A 24,780-nucleotide genomic window follows, 5' to 3' on the forward strand; every position below is an offset into this window, starting at 1 on the left:
TACGTCAGTACTTTGATTTTAAATTACTGGAGTTATAACCCATGCAAAAAAAAAAAAATCCACTTTTTTTTTTTGTCCTGTAGCAGCAACAAATCTTTTGTCCACTAAACACCGGCAACAGCCACCACTGTCATATGTACCTTCCGAAACAACCAAATGAAACACAGCCTTCTCTTTCTTTTGTTATTTTTGTGTGAGAAGCCTGTAATACCAAGGTGTGTACAGTCTCAGATCTGGGTATGTCTTTAATATGAAAGAATTGGGTAATATGTGAGTGACAGGCGGCGGCGCGATGCTGGTTGAGCTGTGGTGGCTTCAGGCACAGTTGGAATGAGTGGCAGCTAAAGGTCTGCTTAATAATTTGTGCCATGAGAGACCAGAAAATAGTATGGGGGACAGAGTGGAGCCCTCAGAGCAGATCAGTCTTTTTCTTCTGCACTTTGTTGGGATGCTAAAGATTATTCCTCTTGGAGGGACCATGCATGGCCAGCTGAAGAAGGATGCTGGTATGAGGAAGGTTCAGAAACTCCCCCTTTTTCTTACCATCTTCCCCAGAGCTGGTAACCTGAAACAGAGAGAGGAAAGCTGCTCTTGCAAACAGTGCTGTCAACAAAACCCTGCCTTCGCTCTCTGGCTGGAGGGCTTGGAACAGGGTGAAAAATTGTAGCAATGTTTATTTTACAGAAGATAAGATTTAAGCTGAATATATATATTTTTTTGGCTGACAGTGATCAGGGATTCTTTTCCTTAAATAAGTGCCCAATCTCCAGCTTCCTTTTAACCTGGGAAATGTTCATTGCTTGGCAATTGTTTGAAAAGGATTTCTGGATGAAAACCTAATGAATGGCTCAAAAGTTGATTAAGAAGAGGAGATGCTAAGTCAAAGTTTTCTAGCTGGAAATAGTGATTTATTATCCAGCTATCTTTACAAATGACAAAATAACTAATTAGATACAATTCATCATGAGAACTTCAAGGTGCCGCCAGAATAAGTTAGAAGATTTTTATGAAGAATTTGTAGTTTCAAATTCTGAACTAAATGTCGCATACCGTGTATTGAGAGTTCGTCAGACGCACTGAGATGCTGCGAAAGGCTTAATAAGATTCTGAAATTCTTCCCCCCTACAGAATTTTTTTTCTAATGAAGGATTTGAAAAGGGCATCTTAGAATGATATTTTATATGGTAGCAGTCTTTCCCCATAAAACTCCAGCTATAATAATTATTTTTATGCAGATCCTGAGGCACAGAGAGATTAAATGACTTTCTCAAGGTCAGACAGTGAGTCAGAGGCAGAACTAGTGAATGAATGTGAGTCTTGATTCAGGGGCTATGGTGTACACAAGTAGCCCTCACTTCTTCCATCCCTAAGGCTAGATGCACTCAGCCTTTCTGGGTCTGATGTCCCGGCATCTCGTAACCCAGTTGTTCCTGCAGGAGGGGTGCAACCCCGGGAGTGGGTAACGTGCTCCCAACCATCTCTGGTGACCTTGGAATCTGCGTGACCTATATGAGGCCACTGATGAGTGCATTGTCCCTAATGGGTCAGCTCCCAGGGGATCGTTGTGGTGATGAGCAGCTTCTAATTGGCTGTGTGTCACTTGATATCCTAGGTGAAACTTGTGGGAAGGGGTCAGGCAGAGGCTTTCCTGCATGACTTTCTACTGATAAAGACTGGTGCTTAATAGTAAATACCCAGTGGATGGTACTCACTGCCTTCCTGGGGTCACCTGCAGATTAGAAGCCCTGCAGCCTTAAGTGCTGCAACATTTCTGTCCGTAATAACTTGTGTAGTGGTGAATCTTGCGTTGCCTGCTGCTTCTGACCAGCCCTGGGTGGGGATTTGCATTCTAGCCAATTTGCAAATCTTTCTGATCAGCCTAGTTCAGCCGCGCCAGGTCCCAGGGGACAAATAAACCGTAGCAGTTGTACGCCCGTTTGGTGAAGTAGGGTAAGTCAACTGCATTCCTCTTCGGACAGTGTTTGTGCCTCCTAATATCTCCTCATGAATTATTAGCTATGGAAAAGACTTATTGCTTAGAGGTTGTAGCTAGTTTAGTCTCCCGGTCGTGGCAGGTTTGCTTCCAAATGTTTTGTTCTGGTTTAAGTGGCTTGAATGCTGGTCCTCCTGACATTTCCCCTGGGCCTCTCTCTTGCACTCTGATAGATCTTGCTGTCAGGAAGTTATTCCTCATACTCAAGCTACTTCTTATCAGTCTGTCACTTTTTCAACTCATTGGGCTAATAGTTTTCCCATTACAAGGGCTGTCTCTCTGTATCCTTTTGCCCTGGTCCCCCCAAGGGAACGTCCTCCTCCTTGCACTAAAAGAGGGTCAGGCTATGTGACTTTACAGGTCTTTTTCTCCCCTCCTGCTCTAACTTCTTGGAGTCTGAGAGATTCTGGATCTGGCTTATGTTGAACTCTGGCAGAGTGTGTAAGAGAATAGATTTGATAAAATAAGCAATGAAGACATCAGTGCTCATAAATCCCTCAGGTTTAGACAATCTTATAAATTTGAGAATTGTATCCAAGAAGGGGTGAAACAGGGTCTGTTCTGTCCTGGATGTACGTGACTTTTGGGGGCATAGAGAAAGGCTGAGTTATCCTGGTGCTGACAAATACTTTCTCAGATTTATAGCAGGCAGGGTTTTCTAAGGATGAGAAGAGACAGAAAAGAGAAGGTAGGAAAAACAAACCAAGAAAGATCACTTCTGATGCTCGTCTGAGGAACCAAGGAAAGGCTGAAGGACCTTTCTCCATGTCGATTCAGTTCAGGCTGGGACACCACTGAAATCTTCCAGGCACCTTATCTATTTAAGACTCCTAAAGGCAGCTAGGCTCCAGATGTGCACAGATGTTGTGTGGAGTTACACCCCACCGTGTACCAGCATTTGGCATCATCAACACTGTCCTGCATTCCCAGCCTCCTCTCTGGAGGACGCCTCACCAGCCAAGCAGCTGGGCTGGAGAGGAGAACATTACTGCTCACTGCTGATTAAGCAATAATGAAATTAATAGCCTCTTAACATACTTACATTAACAACAACGTCAGCGCGTCAGTAAGTATTTACAATATAAGTTACACAAATGTCATTTTGGTACACTGAGCACTTCATATTTGCAATTCTCTGCCACAGCAATAAAATCAACCAGCCAGTTGGAAGAGAAACACACCCAGGAGATATCATTATTAATGGCACTGGGCCAGGCTTTTGACGATCTGTGTGGGAGGCAGATGAGCAGAGAGGGGGCTCGCATTCCTGCACTGAGATGCCCTCAGGTCTCTGCATGAAACCACTTTGAGTCCAGCTGAATGAAGGCTCAGTTATCCAGTCGGCAAAGGGAGAACATTTGGAAGGGTTTGTCAATCATCTCCTCTTCAAGACCTCATAGTAAGCCCCAAATCAGTGTGCTTTCCAGGACTTTGCGCAATTTGGTTTTCAAGGTCTGAAATCACTTCACTTGTCTTGAAGAGATTGCTTCCCGCACTAAAAGATTTTCCCTTGTGCTTCCTGCCTGACCTCCTGAATCTTGGACATCCAAAGGCCATTTTCCCCACCAGATGTCTTGATTCTGCACTGGTAGTGAGTGCAGCTGGCCTTGGTGCTCTGGTGCTTTGTTTTAAAGTCATGGTTAGTCACTGGATTTGATCTCAGCATCCCTAATTGGTCATTTGCAAGCAGAATTGATCTCTGACATTATGGTCTAGGTTCACAGGGCTGTAAAGACACTGAACCTCATTCTTTTAAGGCAGAATACGCCGAAATGTTCCAAGAACCTTACAGCAGGATGCAGCTCCCACAGAAGGCAGTGCAAAAACTCCTGCTGATTTCCACAGGAGCTGTACAGATCCCAAATGGGCTTTTTGTCCTGTTTTCTTCTCTAATGAGAAGATAGTTGGACTTCTGAAAGTGCCACGTTTACATGGACCATTTTATTGGCATTGATCTCTGCAATCAGAGAGACCCTGCTAGGCAACAGCGTGCGCAAATTATTTGCTGCTTCTGTCCCCCTGTTTTCCTCTGCAAGATCCTAAACCTTGCTATGCAAGCCAGAGACAGCAGGGTCCAGGAATATTTGTCAAGGTGTGTGAGACCCATTAATACAGGTCTTCATGCGAGTAAAGGATATGACAGCATTTGAAAGTATTTTGTTGTGGTTTCAGATATAACAGCAGCCGTGGCAAATTCACATTTGTCTATTAAAAAGACAAAAACACACAGGAAAAAGAAAGAATCCCAGCACTTGAAGGATTAAATAGTGCATTGACTGCCTAGAGCATCAAGGGCCCTTTGAAGGTCTGGATGTGATAAAAATGCACATGCCCATCTGACACAGAGCAAACTTTGAAGTCAATAGAATTACATCAGGGATAGGTTTGAATTTGGCCCCTTGCTCCCCACTTTCTGCTGTCACATTATGATTTCAAGGCAAAGCATTATAAATCATATGTAGAACAGGGAAATGTGGGGCCTGTGTAAAGTAATTCAGGTGCCTGAGCTCCTGCAAGCTCTTGAGTCCTAGCAGAAGAACTGATGAGCAGGAGTGGTTTCAGAGAGAAACCTTAAAGGGTTCAAATCAACCAGAAGTGTCAGTCAAGTAGCCCGACAATGCTGGGAAATCAATGCTGAATTCTCAAAGAAGAGCGTGCAGGGAAAATGATACCATTTGTTTGCAATTCTAATACAATGAATCAACAGATCGCTTGCAAAATGCTCCTAATGAAAATGCGCATAATAGATGTGCAGAACGGAGAGGGGGAGATGCACGGTATCTGTGCTAGTGAGGAGAGGAGGGCTCTGAATCTAGGTTTTGCTACTGAAATTTGAAGCTGTTCTTGTACAGCCGGGATGGATTTGTCATCCATAAAGTCCTAGGAAAGCCTGGCAGTGAAAGATGTAATTTTTTTTGCCAGGGGAGAAGAGGTTTTGATAAAGGAGCAGTTGTTATAGAGGGGTCAACTGTTTTGCAAAAATAGCAAGCATGGAAGCATGGTATAAAGCCTGAATGGATTAATTACGATGGTCTAAAAGCTGAGACAAGTCTCCTAATAGACAGCCTCAGCATTATTCCTCTATTTTCTTTTCCTGGTGAGAAATCCATCTTCTAGCACTCTTTGATTTTTTTTTTTTTTGTGGGTTTTGGTGTTTTTTTTAGGGGGGTGAGGGGAGTCATTTCCATGGAAAGCGTATGGCAATCAATTGTTCATTGTCTTTTCCAATGTAAAAACTAGAGACTTTCTCATGGAACTAGCAGATGTCAGGTTCAAAACAAACGGAAACTTGTTCTGGGGGAAAAAAAAACCCCATCTCTCTGGTCACAAAAACTAATTGACTGGTAGAACTTCCTGCTGCAGGACATATTCTGGGTTCAAAAAAGGGGCCAGACAAATCTGTAGCAAAGTAATCAATGGCAGTCCATTAACTGTAAAGTTTCTACATTTGGCTTGGGACATCTTTCAGCCTAGAACTCTTGGAAAGAGTATTTTGGGCACATATTGCTGTATGTTTACCCTTTTCCTCTGCTCTTCCCTTGGCATCTGCTGTTGGCCATTGCCAGAGGCAGCTATTTGCTAACTGGATCTTTGACTAGACACGGTAACGCCATTCTTACTGTCTTAACATCCAGGGTTGTCTTCTCCCTCCTCAGTAAAGGCTGTGTAAGTAGGCAGCTTGCAACTTCTACTCAAATGCAATGGGACTCTCCAGGCTGTACAACCCTAAGTTATCTTTTTCAGGTTCAGGATGTATCTGGATGTGTTTTCAAAAGCGATGAGAAAGGCAATAGCTGCATTTCTACAAAACTAATCACATGTTGGCTCTAAAGCTCAGATTGAGCCAAAGCTGATGGAAGTCACTGGGTTTATCAGTCATTGGATAGGGCTGAATCTCAGCTTTTCAGTTCCAAAAGATGGGTGTGGGCAGCTTTCATCAGGCTGTTGGCTGGAAAGGAGAGAGATTGTCACCTCTGGATAAAGAAGGCAGAATGGCAGCTTAATTATTTCCAAACCATTCCTTTCTCAGTAATACCAAGGAGAAACAAAACCTAGATCCTCCTCCAAGTCAGCACAAAGCAATTAGGATGCTACTGGAGAATGGGTGACGTAAGATGACCTGTTGGATCTGAATAAAACTTATGAGCCAGGTGGCCCCTGTGGTTTGTGCTCTTGCTGGGAAAAGTGCTGTGGATGAGGAACAAGCTGGTTCTGATAGCTAAGATTTTTGGTGATGTGGCTTCTGCCTCTTCTGGAGTCTCATCTATCTAGGCCATGATGGAAGTTGCTCATATGATATGTATCAGACATACGTGTATCATAAATGTATATGACATACATCCTCGAGGAAGGATACAAGTACGGTATTCCTGTGAATGGAAAGGTGCTCACATCTGCAGTGATAGTCTGTCTGGAAGTTGTACGGTGTAATATGACAGGAGTCCTGTCGTGCAGTCTCTCCCAAAACCGGTGTGTGAAAAATACCAGAATACAGGTCTGAAGTGCTGGAATGATGTATCATCACGTGTCTACTCATTTTGACTCCAGGTCCAGACGGAAGTCCATTGCTTTCTTCCCGAAAGGACCGTTGGGTAGCAGAATTACAAACTCCTTGTAGAATTGTCCCAGAATATCTGTAGTCTTCTCTTTCCTCCAACACGCAAACGTGTATTCTGTCATTAAATATTGATTGGGATGATGACAAAACTTTGTGGATAACTTCTTGTTCAGTATCAGAGAAGGTGGCTCTGTCCCCTCCCCATACAAAAGCCGGCTGCATTTTCTCTCAAAGCAAGTTTCACAGATTCCTGAGTTTCTCCCAAGACTTTCACGCCTGGCTCAGAGGAAGAGAAAGAAAAGCAGTGCCAGTTGCACTGAGCAGCTTCTTCCCAGGGTTCCCTCCAGCTTTTCCAGGCAACGACCAACATGGAAGGCAGGATTTGGTGTTTACGGGTATGTGGCCATTGTGAATCTCCACAACTGACCTTACACACCGCTCCCTTGGCACTGGAAAGCTCCTTTGAAGGAGGGCAGGAAATTGGGTTCCCTGACCCTTCTTCTCTCCCTGGGAAGGTGCCTAGAAGAGCAGGACTAATTTGTGTCAGGATAAGTTTCTGCTAATTATATTGGGGTTTATTTTTCCCCACACAGCTGTCATATTTTTCTCTTTCCTCTTTATTCATCTCTGCCCCAACCCCCCAACTCCTTTTCCTCGTGCTTTCAACTTCTTCCATTTTCTCTTTTCCCTGTTGTTGTCCTAAATGCACAAAACTAAATGTGTATTTCTACCCTAGATGTACTGGATATTAGGTTCAAGAGGACAACAGAGGCAGACTCCATGATGAAGAACATGTATGGAATAAACAGAGAGAAAAAGAAAAACAACTCAGGAAGACAAACTCTTGCATATCAAGGGAATCACGATTTCCCCTTTAGCTAAACACTTGAGCTACACATGCTGTCCTGGGGATTTCCTCTGCTTGCACTCGCTGGAACCAAAATGTTTGTGGAACAAGCTCTAATTTCAGGCTAGAGTAAACTGAACTTATGGTAAAGCACAGCTTTCCTTGCCTACGCTGGGAGTTGTGCTATTCCAGGTGCTTGGTGATCCTCACCATCTGGACTAAAGTAGATTCAATAGCAGCTAGTGGTCCTGTTTATCTCCACACAGGTGCTGTAAGTGCCGCCCACCCAGGTCAATTGTAAGACCAGCCTAACCCACTGTGCTATCCAGTGAGCGGAAGCCTGGGGAAGACTAAGAATATGGGCCAGCTTCATATTCCCAGTTTCCAGTAGCGCGTGTGGTAAGGAAAAGTTTGAGGGAGTTTTAAATGTTGCTCTTCAGGTTGGAGACAAGTCTTAGATCATTAAGTTTTTCAGTGGATTTTTTATGTGGTCCAGAAGCGAAGGTTTTGTTCCCTCTTTTGAAATGCTTCGTTATGGTTTGGGGTGGATACCCCATCATGGCACTAGTCCAGGGTGTTATTATTTTAGTGCAACGGGAATGAACCACTTCCTTGTGCAAAGTCCAGCGCTAGCTCTGCTTTTGGCAAAGCATCTTCTAAGGCCCATTATTTTAATTCTGGTTCTCACTCACTGCAGTCTTTGATTTTTGCCTCTTTTTTTTTTTCGTGACAGGCTGCTGTGGTTTCTTAGCGTCCTTAGGTGCATGGAGGTAGCTGCTATCTCCTGGGAAGATGGAAGCGGGAACTGCCCTCTTCCTTTCTTTTCCCCATGCTTCCTTGTGTCATCCCTGGGACCCAAAAGGAGACCTGTTAGCCTGGAGAGAAGGAGGGAAGCAGGGTGAAGTGAACGACTTGAGGAGGGCTGTCTGGAGGGAAAATGGGAAGGCAGGAATTTGCTGATAGCAATGAATTCCATCACTCGTGTTTTGGAGAACACCAGCAAAATAGGTGCGCTGAAGCTGGATTCATTGCTGATTTTTTTCAAGATTAAAAAAGCTCTTGATATATCATGGGTTTATATGAATGGTAAATGCTACACTAAGATTTTTGACAGCAGGACATGGGTGTTGCTACCACCTCTAGTCCTCCTTCCATTTTAAATTTACATTTTTATTTAAAGCTATTCTTTTCTCCCAGTAGATGAAAAACTTAGAGTCATCTCCAAGGTTATCACTGACTTGTCTCTTTCCAAGGTCTGTAATACAGGTAATTGGGGGAAAGTCAAGTAGCAGGGAGAGTGTGAAGGAAGCTCAGAATAGGTAAAAAACAGCCTTGGATCTAAGTGGGAGGAGAGTTATGAGGCCTCTAATAACCACGAGTTGAAGCCCTGCCTTTGGAGAGTTACGTGCAGGAGCAAAATAAGCAAGGCTCCCCCTGAAATCAAATCTTTCTTTTGCTCTTTCACAAGAAGCAAAAACATATCAGCCATAGGAGAAAGGGACAGCGCAGGTTGTAGTTAATACTCAAGATGTGAGAAGGACACGAAGAGAAGGAAGAGCTGAAGACACCTTCTTTCCTATCAGCACTTGGTGAAAATGCATTATTGATGCCTCTGCTTGAATCTAGGCTTGGAGGGATAAATGCTGGCCTATCACAAACTTACTGTGAGCCGTCTGCTCCCTCCTGCCTAGGTTACATGGCAGGTGAATAATCGCTTTCAAACAGTTGCTTTTATTCATGGGCATTGAAGCTTCCTTTTGAAACATCAAATCTGACGATGGAATTATGGGTGGTGTGCACAGGAGAAATCATCCTTTCTGTTGCTGCTGAATTGCTCAGAAGGGGAAAAAAAACCCAGCTCCCAGGAGCAGTTCAACTTTTGTGGAGGTTTGATAAAGCCATCCCTGCTTCTTGTTGATTTTCATTTTCTTTCAATGCTATTTAGCTGCATCTGTAATAAAGGGAAAAGATTTCCACAGGCTGTTGCTAGCTAGAGTTCTGCTGGGGGTGGCTTTGTGCTCTGCCTGCCATTTCCCCCTCTCCTCTGTAATGCCACGTGGCTCTTGCCTTCAAGCTGTCGGGTTTTTTTCTTCTATTTTTTTTAAGAAGAGTTTTTTTCCTTCAACAGAGATAAACATGATGACTTTTTCATGAGTGTGGAAAAGCCAATAACTCAGAAGTACTTCCAGGCCGAGCGCTTATTTGATAGTCCTTTGCACAAACAAGGGACAGCTAATAGCTGTCCACGTGGGAGATATGTGATTGATTCCATGCAGTAGCATTGCAAGGAGTCGCGGTGGGTTTAGGTCTTTTTTTTTTTTGATTGTTTGGTTTGTTTTGTTTTTTTTTTTCAATAGAAGGATATAAGGGGGAATTACTTACTTCGTTCTCCCAGAACTGTTATTGTATTAAACTTGTCTTCCACAGGTGAAACTATTTTCCGATTCAGTTGACGATCTCTCCTCTTTAAGTGAAATTATTATACTCCACCATAGTATAAATTACATGTCAGACTCTTTTTAGGCGGTTTCAGGCTGGTTAGTTCAGAGACAGCACTGCAAAAAGAAGGCCAATTGGGTTTTATTGGGGGACAACTTTCTTTCTTTCCAGAGTCAGCTGTTGTGTATCATAATGTAATTTCCTATACAGAGTCAAGCTTATGAGGTTTCACAGGCCCAGACAAATGTAATATACCGCCAGGATGCAAGGCAGCTTTTCTGTAGTGGTACTTATTCTTATTTACTATTTATTCTATTTTGAATTGATGGTGGCTCTTATTTAATAAAAAAAAAACCATACTGAGTTCATCCCAGTGCTGTGTAACAGTGGAGGATTCATTCCTGTGTGGTATAGAAAGGAGCACCACTCAATAGCAACATACCAGTCACTCACGTGCTGCAACAGGCATTTGCAGAAATCTTTCCCCCTTTCACTCTTTTCAGTTATTTTTCCTTTGCGTGGGATTGGAAATAACCACGGGTGGAGGGTTTACTCTGGATCTGACTGTGCTCCCGCCTTGCACGTGAAGACAAAAGCTGCTCGCTTCTGGGCGCTGATGAGATGGCATGAGGATCACGTGAGATCTCAGGCATCCGCGTGGGTAACACAGAGCTGATGGGATCCCGAGCTGGTCTTGGCCATCATGAGGTGGGAAGGGCAGAGGATAGGAGGTAGCAGAGCTGTACTTGTCAATCCTTCACCAGTAGAGATTCAAGGCTGGGAGAGCAGAAAGGGGCTCATGTTTGTCATGAGTGAATCACACCGTAGCAGCACTTGGGAACAAAACAGTTTCTGCATGGACTGGTCTGTAAGAAGTGGGTCTTAAAAAGGTAAATTGAATGAAGAAATTCAGAAGATGCCCTCTTGAGTTTTTGGACTGGTTTTGGGTGGGGTGTATGGTCTCTGCTTCTGTGCAGGGCTTTGGAGAAAGGCTGTGAGCTGCCTCTAGGGTGGATTCATGGATTCAGAGGCAGAACATTCCTCTGCCCATTTTCACCATGTGGTTTCCTTGAAGGGGAAAGCAGGCCCAATCCTAAAACTAACCTGCCACATCCTCAGGTATCCAGGTCTCTTTCTGCCCAGTCTCGGTCCAGCTAAGAGGCTGGCTGGTTGGCAGCCTGATTTGGTGTCTTATTTTCACATTTCCCAGTGCTGACAACACAGGTGTCCAAGAAGTCTTGAAAAGCCCATCAATTCTGCAATAGTACTGAAAAGTGGATATGGACAGATATCAGGGTTCAGATCTCAGCCCTGGGGCACAAACCTGAACAAAGCCTGCAAATCGAATATTTTGGGGTGATGAGGAGCTAACAGCTTGCAGGGAACTCCATCTTTTAAATAATAATTTATGCCTGTGTTTCCACCCTGTTTTTCATTCTTTCAGTTGTTGCTTCTCTTCCTCGAATCAGCAATGTCTTACTGGGGATGTAATGGTACCTGAATTCAAAGACAAGCAAACAGCTGGAGGTAGCGTATTACCCACCCCTGCTAGGCAACTGAATTAAGTTGGAAATTCATCTACATGGTTGTAGGCCACATAACATTTCCTCTAGACTAACCGAGCATCTGAATCTCCACTTCTGACCAGCTGACAAAAGTCACGCAGGAGCTATAGTCTCCACCTTGGAGGCCAGCAGACTTCCAGTAAGGTCCATGGTACAGGGAGCTGAGGGCTGTTGGATCTTCCAGAGCTGTGTGTGGGGTCCAGGTGACAACAGACTGGACAAACTGTTATGACTTCGGGGTTTTATTTGTGCCCTAGCCACCAAATTGCTCTGAAGCCTTGGTCAAATCACTTGACCTGGTGTTTATGTTCGTCTTTTTAGAAAAATAAGGCAATTTGTTCAGTTAACCTGTATGTCACAAAGAGGAAAGGTTGAGCTCTCCAGGATGGAATAGGAAGTCTGTACTGAAGGCATGGCTTTCTCACATTGCCTAACAAAATTTGGGGCTTTTTTGCTTGTTTTGAGGTTTTTTTTTTTTTTGCTTTTGTTTTTTATTTTTTTCCTCATGAATATGCTAGTCTAACCTTGCAGATGCAGTCTAACCCACTGACCCAAAACCTTGTACCCATGCATATACCCCGTGCAATGGTAGTTAATCCCAGCTGGTGGACACCATGGTCTAGCAAATCGTGTGTCAGGGTGTTGAGGGAGAGAATTATTATCTTCTGCTGCTTACCTGGTGCATGATACTGCAGAAAAAATCCCCACAGAACTTAGATTTTTGTACATTTTTTTCCCCTATTCCCTTCCCAGAAATGCCTACTGAGATGGAGGTTTTCTCAGTCAGGGACCACTTCCAACAGCGTACAGTGCCTGGCACAATGGGTCCCTGCTCTTGGTTATGACCTCTAAATGTTGCCATAATAATAATAATAGTATGTGGCTTTTGGCACATCACCTATTAATCACAGCAGCTGTCAGGCAAAGCATTAAATGGGAATAGCTCCCTGCAAGAAAAAATAAATACAACAACACCCTGTGGCTTGCGGAGCATGAATCTACACTCTGGAGGGTGCCAGAGAAGGAAGGAAGGGCTAAGCCATGACATTTCACTCAGATTTGTTAACCTTGGCTGGTGTTCAGATGCACAGTGTTCAGCCGAGGTGGTGTCGAGGAGGGGGTCTCTGGAGAGAGCAAGCTTAGTTAAATATTTACTGTGAGCAGAAGCTGAAGTGAAGGTGCACAGAAGCATCAGGGACAGAGTTTGTCAGTGGGGAAGAGGCTTCCATGAGGAGTGGCTGGGATGGTTTATATGCTACTACTGTATTTAACCCCTGCGGTGGGTTTTGCTTCCCTAAATCTGCCTGTGTGCTTTTCGGAGCCATGCAGACCTTGAGCATCGAGGATGCCCTGAGGCAGGGGGCTTCATGGATTGACAGCATGTTGTCCAAAGAAATAGTCCCCATCATTTTAAGCCATCAGCTCCATTGGGTGATCCCTGTTGGAAAAAGCAGTGAGCTCTGTCAGCCACTTCATTGCAAGCCTGTGAAATTTGGGCTGCGGTGCTCCGATGCGAGAGACGGCTTGTTTATGTGGTGTGTTGTAGATGCTTCCTAGAAGCAGGATGGGTAAATGTCTTCAAAATTCTCTCTCCAGAGACAGTCCCTGGAAATTGCTCCGTGTTTATGCTTGCAAAATTTCCTGGTGTTAAACCAGCCCATTAGAACATCTGCAGAAAGCAGACCCAAACAAAGTGAGATTACTGTCAATTTGTGCTTATTGGAATTACTAGAGAAGTTCTAGTCATGGATCAGGGCTAAACATGTGCAGATAAGTGATTTTAGGTTCACTGGCTGAAAGGAAAAACACATGAAAAATCCTGTGGTTGACCGAAGACGTTTTCTTCCAGTTTTCTGTTGAAATAAAGGCATTTAAAAAAGCAATAAATGAATGTACTTCTGTAACACAGGTTAAATATTTGAAGCTTAATGAAATATTTTTCTCCTCACTTTGATATTTGTTAATTTTTGTAATTTTAAAAATCAATTTTAAAATCCTTTAAAAGTAAAATAACATCTCTAATTTTGACATTTTACAAAGAAACCTCAAAATTTTTCAAAATCTTTTGCTTACCCTGGGTTGATTGATGACAATTGTATACAAGTCAAAATCTCTGTCCATTTTAAATCCAGACCCCAGTGTGACAGATACCATATAAATAACCAGCATGAAGATTTTTAAACAAAGATTTGTGACGCTTTTTGCTAGAGAAATTTTTTTGCAGAGCTGCTTCATGTCTGAGGCCAAGGGCATCAGGCGGTTCTGATTGCTCGGGTGACACTATTTAAATTTGCACTGCGAAATCCCAGGGGGGGTTGAGGTGAACTTCAGCTGGAAGCTGATTTCAGCCATCAGAACCAGACCTGCTGCTCTGGAGTCGAACCAGAACTGATTTTAAACCTTTCTTCATGGATTCCTTGGAAGTAACAGTATTACAAACATCATGAAAACTGCCGTGAGGTATCATCTTGTAGTTTAGCACCTTGCAGGCTCCAGGTAGCAAAGAACACAGTAGATGTTCTTCAACAAAGTTGAAGTAGACCAGTGGAAATAACCATTTTTCAAAAGAAACAAGATCCCCTGTGTCTGCTGTCGAGGATTGAGCTATTCACGGCCGCCGTGTGTCACCTCCATGCAGCCCCGTTGACCAACCGTGTGGTACCAACGGCAGCAGCTGCCTCCAGACCTTTCCCACTGCTCCTACCTCCACCATGGTTTGATGTCTGTGGGCAGCACTGGAAGCTCATGGGTTTTGGGGCAGCTTTGCAAGCCAGCGAGGGCTAAGCTTGCTGACAGCAGGTCGAGGAGGCTGTGAAGCTGCTTGGATTGAGATTTTCTAGAAGGGGAAGCAAGTGTAAGGATGGCTGCAGAGGTGTGCATGCCCAGAGCACTGCCCTGTGCCCCCTCCATGGCATGGGGTAGGTATCACGGCAGCTTGGCTCCAGCTACCGAAGCCCAATGGAAAAAATAATCACCATCACTTCCCAAAGGTGTCCTGTGTGTCTAGGGATGCATGGCCCCATCCATCCCGGTGCAGATACACAGGAAGGAAGTGCAGACCCCAGCAGACTTTATTGGCAAATGCTGCTACTGATTAAAACAGGCTTGAGCTGCTGTAGGAACGAGAGGTTGCCATGGAAACAGTCTCTTGATGTGTCCAGGTTTTGAAACCATTTTTCTCTTCTCTCCCCTCCTCAACTCTTCTTTTCTTGCTGTTGTTTTGTTGGAGATTTGCTCTCCTGGGGTGATGCGGTGCGGAGAGGCCCTTGGGACCAGGAAAGCACCGAGAGGAACTGCTCGGTGTAGGGAGGGCTGTTCAAGTGGCAGCCCCTCCCCGATGGTTCAGCGATAGGGCAGAGCTTGCAGGGATCCCAGCAAAGTGGGGTCTGGATGGACCCTGGAGGGTCACAGTCTTGGCAGGGGGCTGGTCACCAAAGGGAGCAGTGGAGAATATCCCTGGGAAATTGTCCTCCCGAAGGCACCTGATGGGGATGCTCTTAGCGTCTGAAGGGCTCTGCACCACGGGGGTCCCTCCCTGGGGTGCTAATGTAATCTAATGACTCTGTCTCCATCACCTCACCATGCTTGGGAATGGTGGCAAGGATGGGAAGCCATCTTTTGAACAATGGGGAATGAAATGAGTGCCTTAAGGAAGCACTTCTGAGAGAAAAAAATAGGCCCCCTCCTCCTTCCCTGACCTCTCCGTGGGCTCCCTACCTTGGGAAAGGGGTTTTCATTTTGCTCAAGTGCATGCAAAAAAACCCTGCCCCTGTGATAGTTGTTACTATGCAGCTGTGTTGAAGAGCCGTTGACGACTGGTGCAAAGCTCTGATGGGCATTTTCCTTGTAGATTGTTCAGCCCACATTTCATACATTGTTCTTTTGATTTTTCCTGTCCTCCTGGTTCATTTTGGTTTGTGTTTTCTTTTCAATCACAGAGGCATATTCATAAACACAGACTCCTCCCTGTATGAGTGTTTCATGCACTTTGGCTTTTGTCCCCTCGCTTGAAAGACCCCTGGCTCTTTCCCAGACCCTTCCCAAGTGCTTCAAATTCTGCATGTGAAGCCCCTCCCTGCAAGAGCTTGAGTATGTTACTGCATCTGGAGTGGGCCTGGGGAACCCTAAACATGGGGTGTGCGTTCAGTCCTGTTCTAAATACTTTCCTATTAGCATCTCCAAACTTGTGTGACTACTCAAGCTTTGTTTCTGGATGGGAATGCAGCAAAACAAGATGGTCAATGTCATAATTTCAAAGCAGAGTGTCCAGATGACCCCTGAGGTCCCTCCCAACCTGCGATTCTGTGACTGAGTGGTTGTTTAGGCCCCCTCTAAATCCAAGCTGACCTTCCACGGACTACCTAAAAAACATGGAGATGATGACAATTTTACTCACTGAGTAATGCGTCTTGTGTCCCAGACCAGCTTTCTCAGCAGGACAGGTCCCCTCCCAGTTAAGCATGCTGCAGTCCCTGTATATTGATCATTGCAATGCCTGAGAACCACATCCTCAAGGAACGTAGTCCCACCTACTTTAGATACCTGAGTGAGCTGCCTGGCCACCCTTGGGCTTTCACTGGCAATGCAGAGCCATTAGTATGTCCAGAGGTGGTTTGTCGCTATCTTAGATCTAAATTGCTCTCCAAAGGTGCCTTCTTCATCTCATTGCCTGATGCAGCAGCATCGGGTGACTAGTTTCCTAAGTTACCTTAAATTTATGTGATTTGAATCCAGGTCTGAATACTCACTGTGGTGATGAATCTCAGCTGAGTTAATCTGGAAATCTCTGTTGCTTATCTGTATAATTCCCCAAGCTTGGGTTGCACTGTCTGATTTATTTGAAATGGTAGAATGGGTATTTTTTGTACGAGGATCTCTTAATGGTTCACCTGCCGAGCAAGACCTGTAAGTGGGGGGCGCAGGAGGCCATCACCCAAACTGGAGAAGGAAACTCCAAGAAGCCGCTGCTCCAGCCCTTTTGCTCCTATTCCAAGATCGTATGAACGCCTGTACATCCCCGTGTTGTGTGTTATTTCCCATGCCTGATCTTCAAATTTCAAGCTCTCCTGCAAAGCTTGGACAGTTTCTCACTTTCATTGCATCTTAAAAGGGAACGGAGAAGCCCTAGAGTCCTTCTGCAGGAATGTCTCAATCAAAGGTATCATGAAAGGGGTTTAATTTCAAAAGCTCTGAATTACACCTAGATCAGGAAGGACGTGGTAATGGTGGATTTGCTGAGCTCAGGAGGTTAAAGAATGAAGGGGAATTCACAGTTAACATCTGTGACACACTGAGTCAGGATGAGAGAGCATTCGTAGTCAGAGCAAATATCAAAGGCATTTCCCGGATCTCATGCTTTTGGGAGATTTTTAATTACTCTGATGTTTGTTAAGAGTTGCTTACGGCCAAATAAGTGGATTCTTAAATTTGAAGATGCTTCTCTGCTCCCAGAAATAACGGCTGAACAGCAAATAAACCCTGGCATGTATGGCAAGGAAGATGCAGTGAGCTTAGAGCTTCTCTGAAGCCAGATCAAATATCAGTTCAGATAGCGGTCCCTGCCTCCAGCCACACGAGGATGATGACAGGAGAATTGCTTTGAAACCCTCCAAAGAAAAGCATTCAAGACAGCGTTCTCTTGGGTAAATGTCTCCTTTCCTGCCATTATGTTCTCTTGTAGCTCTAACGCAAGAGCAGGTGGCGAACCTATTGTAGGGGAGGGATGAGGGAATCGGATAGGTGAAATTAGGCAGGTGTTTAGCAACGCAAACAGCAGCCATTCAGTGCTGGGTTTCCTGGCTTCACCTCCGAGCCACCTGGAGAAACCTGGACTCCGGTGTCACAGCAGCGCTGGGCAGGTAATTTGGAAAAATACTGGAATAATGGGTGGCCTGGGCCACAGAGGTGACATATCAAGCAGGACCTTGACAGGAGGGGCAGAGGAGAGCTCAGGTGGATAGCCTGTGTCAGCTACTGATGCGTGCGCACAACCAGAACTGCAGCTCCTTGCAACAAGGAGGTCTGGTCGGAGGGACAAGGGTTTTGGTAGGGGAGCGCACATACTGTGGGCACAGATTTGTTCCAGTGTGTGGAGCTGCTCTCGGTCTCTTCACTCACTCGCAGTTTCATGATATCTTTCTCCTGGCACATCGGAGCCTTGCTTAGCTGGAGACTATTGCATAAGCCTCACTGGGGACCTCGAGAGCAGATTAATTCCTTGAGCATCTTCTTTCTTGCCGCCGGTGAAGTCTGCTGCTCAGATGTGATCCAGGGAGACAGCTGGGCTGGGCTGAGTCTGAAACCTCCCCCAGACAGATAAGGCATGGAAGAAAGAAAGATATTTCTCTCTCCCAAACCCAGGTCAACTCTCTTTTTTGGGTGAAGTCCTTTCTTGTGGCAGCTTTCTGAGTCCAGCTGCAGAAGGGACCTCTCTGCAAGTATCTCATGATGATGATGGTAAGACGGTAAAGTTAAGGCAAAGACAGAGCATCATTAAGTCCCTCTCCCTCCCTCAGGCAGAGCTCAGCCTGCAAAAATGCTTTGGATGCGGTGGCCTGTAATTATGTAATTCTTCCTCATTATCTTTTCTAATTGTTCTCAGCACTGTTTCCTAAACTGATTGGAAACAATGGCAGACGGGGATGAAGTGGGAGGCAGACGTGAGCATGGCAGGCTGCCAACGTAGTACAACACTTTCCAGAAAGGGAGAGAGAAAAGGGAAAGAAAAGGAAAAAAAAAAACACAAAACCAAACCAAAATCCACTGTAGAGACCTGGATGCCAGGACCTGAATCGAGGGGACACCTGAACCAGTGCCAGGGTGGGAGGCGCTGGCTGGGGATGTCTCACTCAGGCTGATGCATATGCAATCTGTGTTACATTCAAGAAATTTCAAGCCTTCCCCCATCCCTGGCACACCTCTCCTCCCCGAGAGCTTTGCTGTTTTCCTTTTTTCCAGTACTCGAATGACGCAGGTTGAACCCTCACGGGGGGGGTTTGCCCACTGCCGGGAGACACTGTGGTCTTCTCCCCCTGGCATTGAGTTGTTTGTTTGCTTGCAGGGGAGGGGAGAAATATAGGAAATAGGGGGGAAGTTTAGCTTGTTGCATTTGGGGGTGACTGCGCAGGGGCAGAAGGAGGGGCCTGGCGGTGCGACATTGCAGTGAGATTCCTTTATATTTGGCAGCTGGTTTCAGGGGAACTGTGGGGTGCAGCTCCCCAGAAGCTAGTTGTTGTTATGTTGACTCTCATTTTCTCTGCACATGTCTGCTGCTCTTCACCCACTGCGCTCTCCCCATGTTGGTGAGGGTTTTTTGCAATGAAGTGCATCGCAGAAGTATTTGGGGATCCAGCAGCGACCTGGTCTAATAACCCTCAGCTCATCTTTCACTGACAGTCCTCTTTTGCCAGCACAGTGGGAAGGGGGGAGCGTAGGGCTGCTGCTATTATTTTTGTCTAGAGAAGGCCAAAACAAGCCCTGATCTTCCAGGCATAAAGTCTGAGCATTGGTTTCTCATGGCAGGGGGAGAGAACAGACATCTGTGGGGTGACATGGCACCCACAGAGTGGGACCCCCAAACAGCAGCATCACGATCCCTGCAATGGGCAGGGTTACCTTACAGGACAGGAGGCACCCCTACGGAAAGCACCACCCCAGTCATCCACAGGGGATCAGCGCCAGCACTGGAGGAGGTTTTGCGTCACCCCTGGATGCTGGCGCTGACTTGCCCCCCTCATCCCAGTCTCCAGGTGCTTAGTCTCCATCTGGGGCCCCGTGTCCTGAAAGCGCTGTCAGCTGGGAGCTCAGTGAGTTGCTGACCAAGCAGGGGCGGTCGAGGGAGGAGGAGGAATTTACCAGAGCTGTCCTCTCCTCCTCCAAACCCAGTGTTCTGCTGTTTTTCCATCACCGCTGACTTCTCTGCATGCCTGCAGGCTGTTGCTGCCAGCACCGTCCCAGCTGGCCAGCCCCTCTGGCTTCTGTGCACGGCTCTCCGGGATGGAGAGGAGAAATGCTGCCTGAGGCTTGCCCTCGGTATCGGATCGAAGGTTTCCTTACTGCCGTGTGCTGAGTGGGGTCGGGGAGATGCTGCTGTAAGGACCAGGAGCTAGAGGCTGCAGGCACGGTGGTTCATCTCTGGCTTGCGTAGGAATATGGGGGGTTTTGAGCTGCAGCCACCTCTGGGCAGGATCGGATGAGAAATAGGCAGAAGGAGCAGCCAGAAAGCAATGGAAGTTTAGAGGTGAAAGACCAAAGGGTGGCCACCTACCTCTGTCCTCTCTCCCTCCTGGTTCCTGGGAGAAACCATCCAGTCTGTGCCTGGAGGTACACAGGGGCTGAGGGCTGAGAGGGCAGGCAAAGCGTGAACCCCCGTGGTGACATGTTACAGGAGGGACACATCACTGCAGTGATCTGTTCCCAAAAGGCAAAAGCAATCTGCCTGGACAGAGTAGAAGGCAATACCTCGGAGTGGTGATTTGCAGCCCGGGTGTTTCAGACCTGTCAGTGCTGTTATCTCCTCCGGACCTGCCTGCCACTGTCCTTTTCTACCAGAAGGGGCTGTACCCAGTGTAACTAAGGGGGGAGAAAAGAAAAACAAAAAATCCAGCTGTCATTGCATCAGCCAAAGGATGGACATTAAAGGCAGCTGACTCTTCTCATGAGTGTACACCGATCTCCATCCAAGGTTGCCGACCTTACCCTGTTGCAGCCCTGCTTCCTTTGCAGCACTGTACAACACATTACACATTTTCTGGCATGAAATGCCAGCAGTCTCTGTCCCCACTGGCTCATAGAGGAAGATGGGCTCTTTTCTTCTGTGCTGGGAACACACCAAGAGGCAGGAGAAAGTTGGGGAAATAATGTGTCACATACAAACCGTGATTTGGTCCCATCTGAGAGCTATACCATGCGCTAGAGAATGGTTTGATGGGTGATTTGCAGGCTGGATGTGGCCCCTGGCACAGCCCTCTCTAGCCATATCTTCTATAATCTCTGCAGCTCCAGTGGTACTAGGGGTGAGGGAATGGCAAACAGATGAATCACAGCTCCTGGCAAACACCTCCCCGTGTGCCACTCTTCCAGATGTGCGTCGCCACGAGCTGCTCCTGTGGGTCTGGGCATTTGCATGAACCTGAAGAGTACAACTGAGATTTGTCAAAGGCTGAAGAAGCACCCTTCGCTGTGTCCTACATGTATCCTGGGTTTGCTCAGGGCTGACAGGCACACAACTAGATGACTGGCAGGTATTTTCATGTCGAGTGGCCTAGTGGCGATTCCCCTAGCAGTGGCTGTTGTAGGCTGCATAAATACATCAAGTTCTTCCTTTGGCTCAGTAGGCTTTTTGCCCCAAAAGTTCCCATGACGATACAGCACAGGGAAAAGCAGGTCCTTGTGTAAGCTTTATATTTCACCACTTTTAATTCAATTTTTCTTGTGGAATTGTCCTTTTTCTTGTGTTATGAGGCAGAAAGAACAAAAGATTCCTCTATAATTTTCTAATATACCTTTATCATCCCTTCACATTCATCTCCTCTCTGGAATGTACAGTCTCAGAGCCCTTGCTAATCTCTCTTCATGATCAATTTTTTGCCATGACCTTGATGGGTCTTGTCACAGTTGTTAGAATCTTTCACAAGGACAAACTGATTTCTCTGGCAGACCATTGCCTTTTGGGGTGGGTGACAATTCTGTACACAGTGGCATGTCCGTGGTACTTCAGACACTGTCAGGAGGTCCCATCTCAAACAGGGAAGACCTCAGAACATCATATTGCAGAAGACCACCCTCAGAGAAGTCATTGGTGGATGTTCTACCAGAAAATGTGATGCAAAGGGAGAGGTTTTCCCCTACGCTAACCACTAAGCCAGGACCTCAACAACACATGGCACTGGTATGCAGAGGCTGGTGTCAACATGAAGATGTTGGAAGAATCCTCACCTGCCACAGCAGTAGAGAGAGTTGATGTGAATGAGGAGGAAATCTCAGTTCCTTCCTAGCTGCAAACACTGCCTCCAGGCACAAGTACCTCAGGAAGAGACAAGTTATTCTCCCTCCATTTCCACGATTTATTTATTTATTTCTTTACTGGGAGGGGTGCAAGGTGAGTATTTGCATTAAGTTCTCTCTTCTGCAGAACACAATCCAAGGACTAGCTGCAGGGAAATACAATCGGAGCAACTCATGTTATTTCGGTGTGTTTCTTACAGTTGTTTTTCTTCTGTTATTAGTCTTTTTTTTATTCTTTCTCCTCCTTTCTTTCTGAGACTAGAACAAACACAGTGTGTCTGGCAGAAAATTGGCAGGCTTCAACCATCCAGAGGCAGTGATTTTTCTTCCAAGTAGCTTAATGGAGTCTATATTTTTTATTGTTTTCTCAGCCTGCAGGTTGATCGAATATTTAAAAAAAGAGAGAGAGAGAATTCCACAAGCTCTCACAGAATCCCAGACTGGTGGGGGCTGGCAGGGCCCTCTGGAGCTCACCCCGTCCCACCCCCTGCTGGAGCAGGCACCCCCAGAGCAGGGACACAGGGCCGCGTCCAGGCGGGGGGTGAATGTCTCCAGGGAAGGGACCCCACAGCCTCTCTGGGCAGCCTGTGCCCCTGCTCTGGCACCCGCACAGCAAAGGGGTTTGGCCTCATGTTCAGGTGGAGCTTCCCGTGTTCCAGCTTGTGCCCGTTGCCCCTTGACCTGGCGTTGGGCACCACTGAAAAGAGCCTGGCCCCATCCCCCTGACACCTGCCCTTCAGGTATTTATAAGCACTGATGAGATCCCCCTCAGCCTTCTCTTCTCCAGGCTGAACAAGCCCAGGTCTCTCAGCCTTTCCTCACCAGGGAGATGCTCCAGCCCCTGATCCCCTTGGCAGCTCTGCGCTGGCCTTGCTCCAGCAGTTCCCTGTCCTGCTCTCTCCCTTCCTCTTACCAGCCTCTTTTAGAAAGTCCATGGACCTACAAGAACGATTCTGGGTCATCCACATTTCAGAAGTGTGCTGAATTGCTCACAGACATTAATGAAGTAGGTTGAATTACACTCCAGGCTCAGTCTTGAATAAAAAAGATTGAAACAGGAACCATCTCGCTTGCATCAGCACCCATGTTTAGGCACGCTTGCGCCACTCTACTGTCCCTCCATCCCTCTCCTTGCCTTTTGGCTGGGATCTTCTATGTCTTTCACAGTTAAAGCTCCTCCAGGTCCCTTGTTCCCCTGGGCCCCTGCTCGCTGCAGACCTTGTTCCTTCTGCAGAAGACAGCGGCACCAAAGCTGATTTCTCCTCCTGGTCTGCTCTGAGGACCATTGCATGCTGACTGCGAACGGATGGGCTATTTGAAGCCCAGGGCTGGAGCACTCTAAATGTCGTTGCCAAATACCTGTTTGGAGGTGGTGGCAGGCCTGCTGGTCGCACTGCTTGGGGACAGCCTGGAGCCCCTCCTGCTGCTCCCCTGGTTCTGCTGGGGAGCTCGAAGGAGAGGAGGCAAGGCGAGCAGCCATGGTCTCACAGAACATTGACCTGCTCTCTCTTTAGTCCCAGGTGATCCACGAGATGGCTGCTCAAAGCCTTTTTGTGCTTCACCCTGGAAGCCTCTGTGGTTAGCTCTGAGTTTGCTTTGCTGCTCCCAAAGATACCCTCTCACTTCATTTCGCCTCCGTTGGTTGTCTGTGAGGGAATACCATTCTTGCTCTGCTGCCCAGGTGATGAAGTGGTCTCTGGCCTGCAGCCAGATCATGTCATGATCTCCTGAGGTTTCCTGAGATGAGCTGTCAAATGGAACTCATGGGTCCCACAAAAGAGAAGGTGTTAATGAGCTGGTACTTGTTCCTCCTCTGCTTCAGAGCAGCAAACAGAGGCTATGGAGGATATGGGAGAATCAGTCCTCGGTTGTGAGAGAGACCAGTGTCTCAACTTCTGCTTGTAAAAAAAATACAGACTAATTTTCTTCAGAGTTGGGAAATTCCAGCTCCTCTCTTCCAGCCAGGTTCCTAAGTAGGACCCGGCTTTTGTTTCGTTTACCTGAATTCCCCAGCTGTCTCAGGATTTGCAACTCATTTTACACCATACAAATCCTAAGATTTTTCAGGAGCAATGTTTTTATTTGTTTGCTTGTTTTAGTGCCTTTCTCTTTGGGGAGTCTAAGTCAATACACTTTTTTTTTTTTTTTTTTTTGATGAATAAGCTTTGCTGGCTCAGTTTGTCCTTGTGAAAGATTCTAACAACATGCCAAATACTCTGTGCTTCTGCAGCTGCAGTCTGATTGCTAGTGGTCCTTACAGGTTGCTCTCAACTCCATCCTGCAAATCCATATGGGGATTCCTTACCCACTAGTGACTCCCTTTTCCTACGTCTCTTCTTACCATGTCATTGAAATTGCAGGGAAATAGGTTGGAACCTTTAAAATGAGCATTCAGAGCTGTCCGTAGGTGTAAGCTAACAAGGCAATCCATTCACCAGGGTTTGTCATCTAGCCCTACTCCTCATAGGGGCAGAATTAATATTTACACATGCTGATAAGGAGACTTGAGACAACCCTGTGCTAGCTCCGTGATACCTCTGTTTCTGAAGGACATCAGGAGAGCCTCGAGGAGGGCTCCCAGCTCTGGGGGTGCCCAGATGGGGATGTCCCTTTTCTCCAGAGTCAAAAGAGATTTCAGCTGATATAATATAATCCTTGGGGTGCACAGTCTTTTGGCTTCTGAAGATCCAAAATCCAGGGCAGTGAATGAGGGTCTTCTGCAAACGTTGGCATGAACTTCCTGATGCTCAGCTGTTGTCTTGTCACACAGAAGTGTGTTAAGCATTAAGGTAGACTTTTATAAACAACACAGAGCTCAAAAGGGAAAGCCTTCACGTGATGAAGTTGTATTGAATGACTAATTTGATTTAAAATGAGGGCTCAGAACCATCTTCCAACAGGGTCTGCACCAATATTTCCAAGGAGCCTGAATTTTTCTGGCTTTAACCGGTCTGCACAGGTCAATACTACTACGAGCACTACATGAGAGGGGCTGAGCTGTATCCATGCTGTCAGATGCTAAGCACTAACACAAAATGATAAGATTAATCAAGATTATTGTCAGGCTGTCTGTGGCTAAGTGCCGCCTACGAGAGCAGGAGTGGAGGGTATCCATCTTCTTGGAGCTTGCTGGGAGGACATTGACCCCTAAATCAAACCACTCAGTTGCGTAGCTCTTGTGCCACAGAAACACAGCTCAAATGGGCTGAGCCGATAGTTACATCTCCAGCAGACGCTGCTGGTGCTAGAGCAAGTGCTGCCAAGGTCCATCACAATGCCCATTCTTTCGTCTGCTCTTCCAGACCCATATTAAACTGTGTCACAAAGACCGGTAACCCCTATGACCTTCATCACGTTGCCATTTAAAAGCAAC

The 24,780-nt window shown here is 46.3% G+C and overlaps 1 protein-coding gene across 6 annotated transcripts in view; it reads left to right on the forward strand.

Annotated features, from left to right (window-relative positions):
* Positions 1-24,780, forward strand: part of PLXNA4 (plexin A4) — a 460,966-nt gene that overhangs the window by 82,646 nt on the left and 353,540 nt on the right. Inside the window, exon 4 of one of the 6 annotated variants that reach the window (XM_064442420.1) lies at positions 7,288-13,265. The exons of the other annotated variants lie outside the window; for them this stretch is intronic. Coding sequence (XP_064298490.1) covers positions 7,288-7,335 — 48 coding nt within the window. The 3' untranslated portion in view covers positions 7,336-13,265. Of the gene's footprint in view, positions 1-7,287; positions 13,266-24,780 lie in introns of those variants that run through there. 6 annotated transcript variants of the gene reach the window in all.

This window comes from Phalacrocorax carbo, chromosome 1 (assembly GCF_963921805.1).
Source record: "Phalacrocorax carbo chromosome 1, bPhaCar2.1, whole genome shotgun sequence".
In the NCBI taxonomy this organism is placed as follows: Eukaryota; Metazoa; Chordata; class Aves; order Suliformes; family Phalacrocoracidae; genus Phalacrocorax; species Phalacrocorax carbo.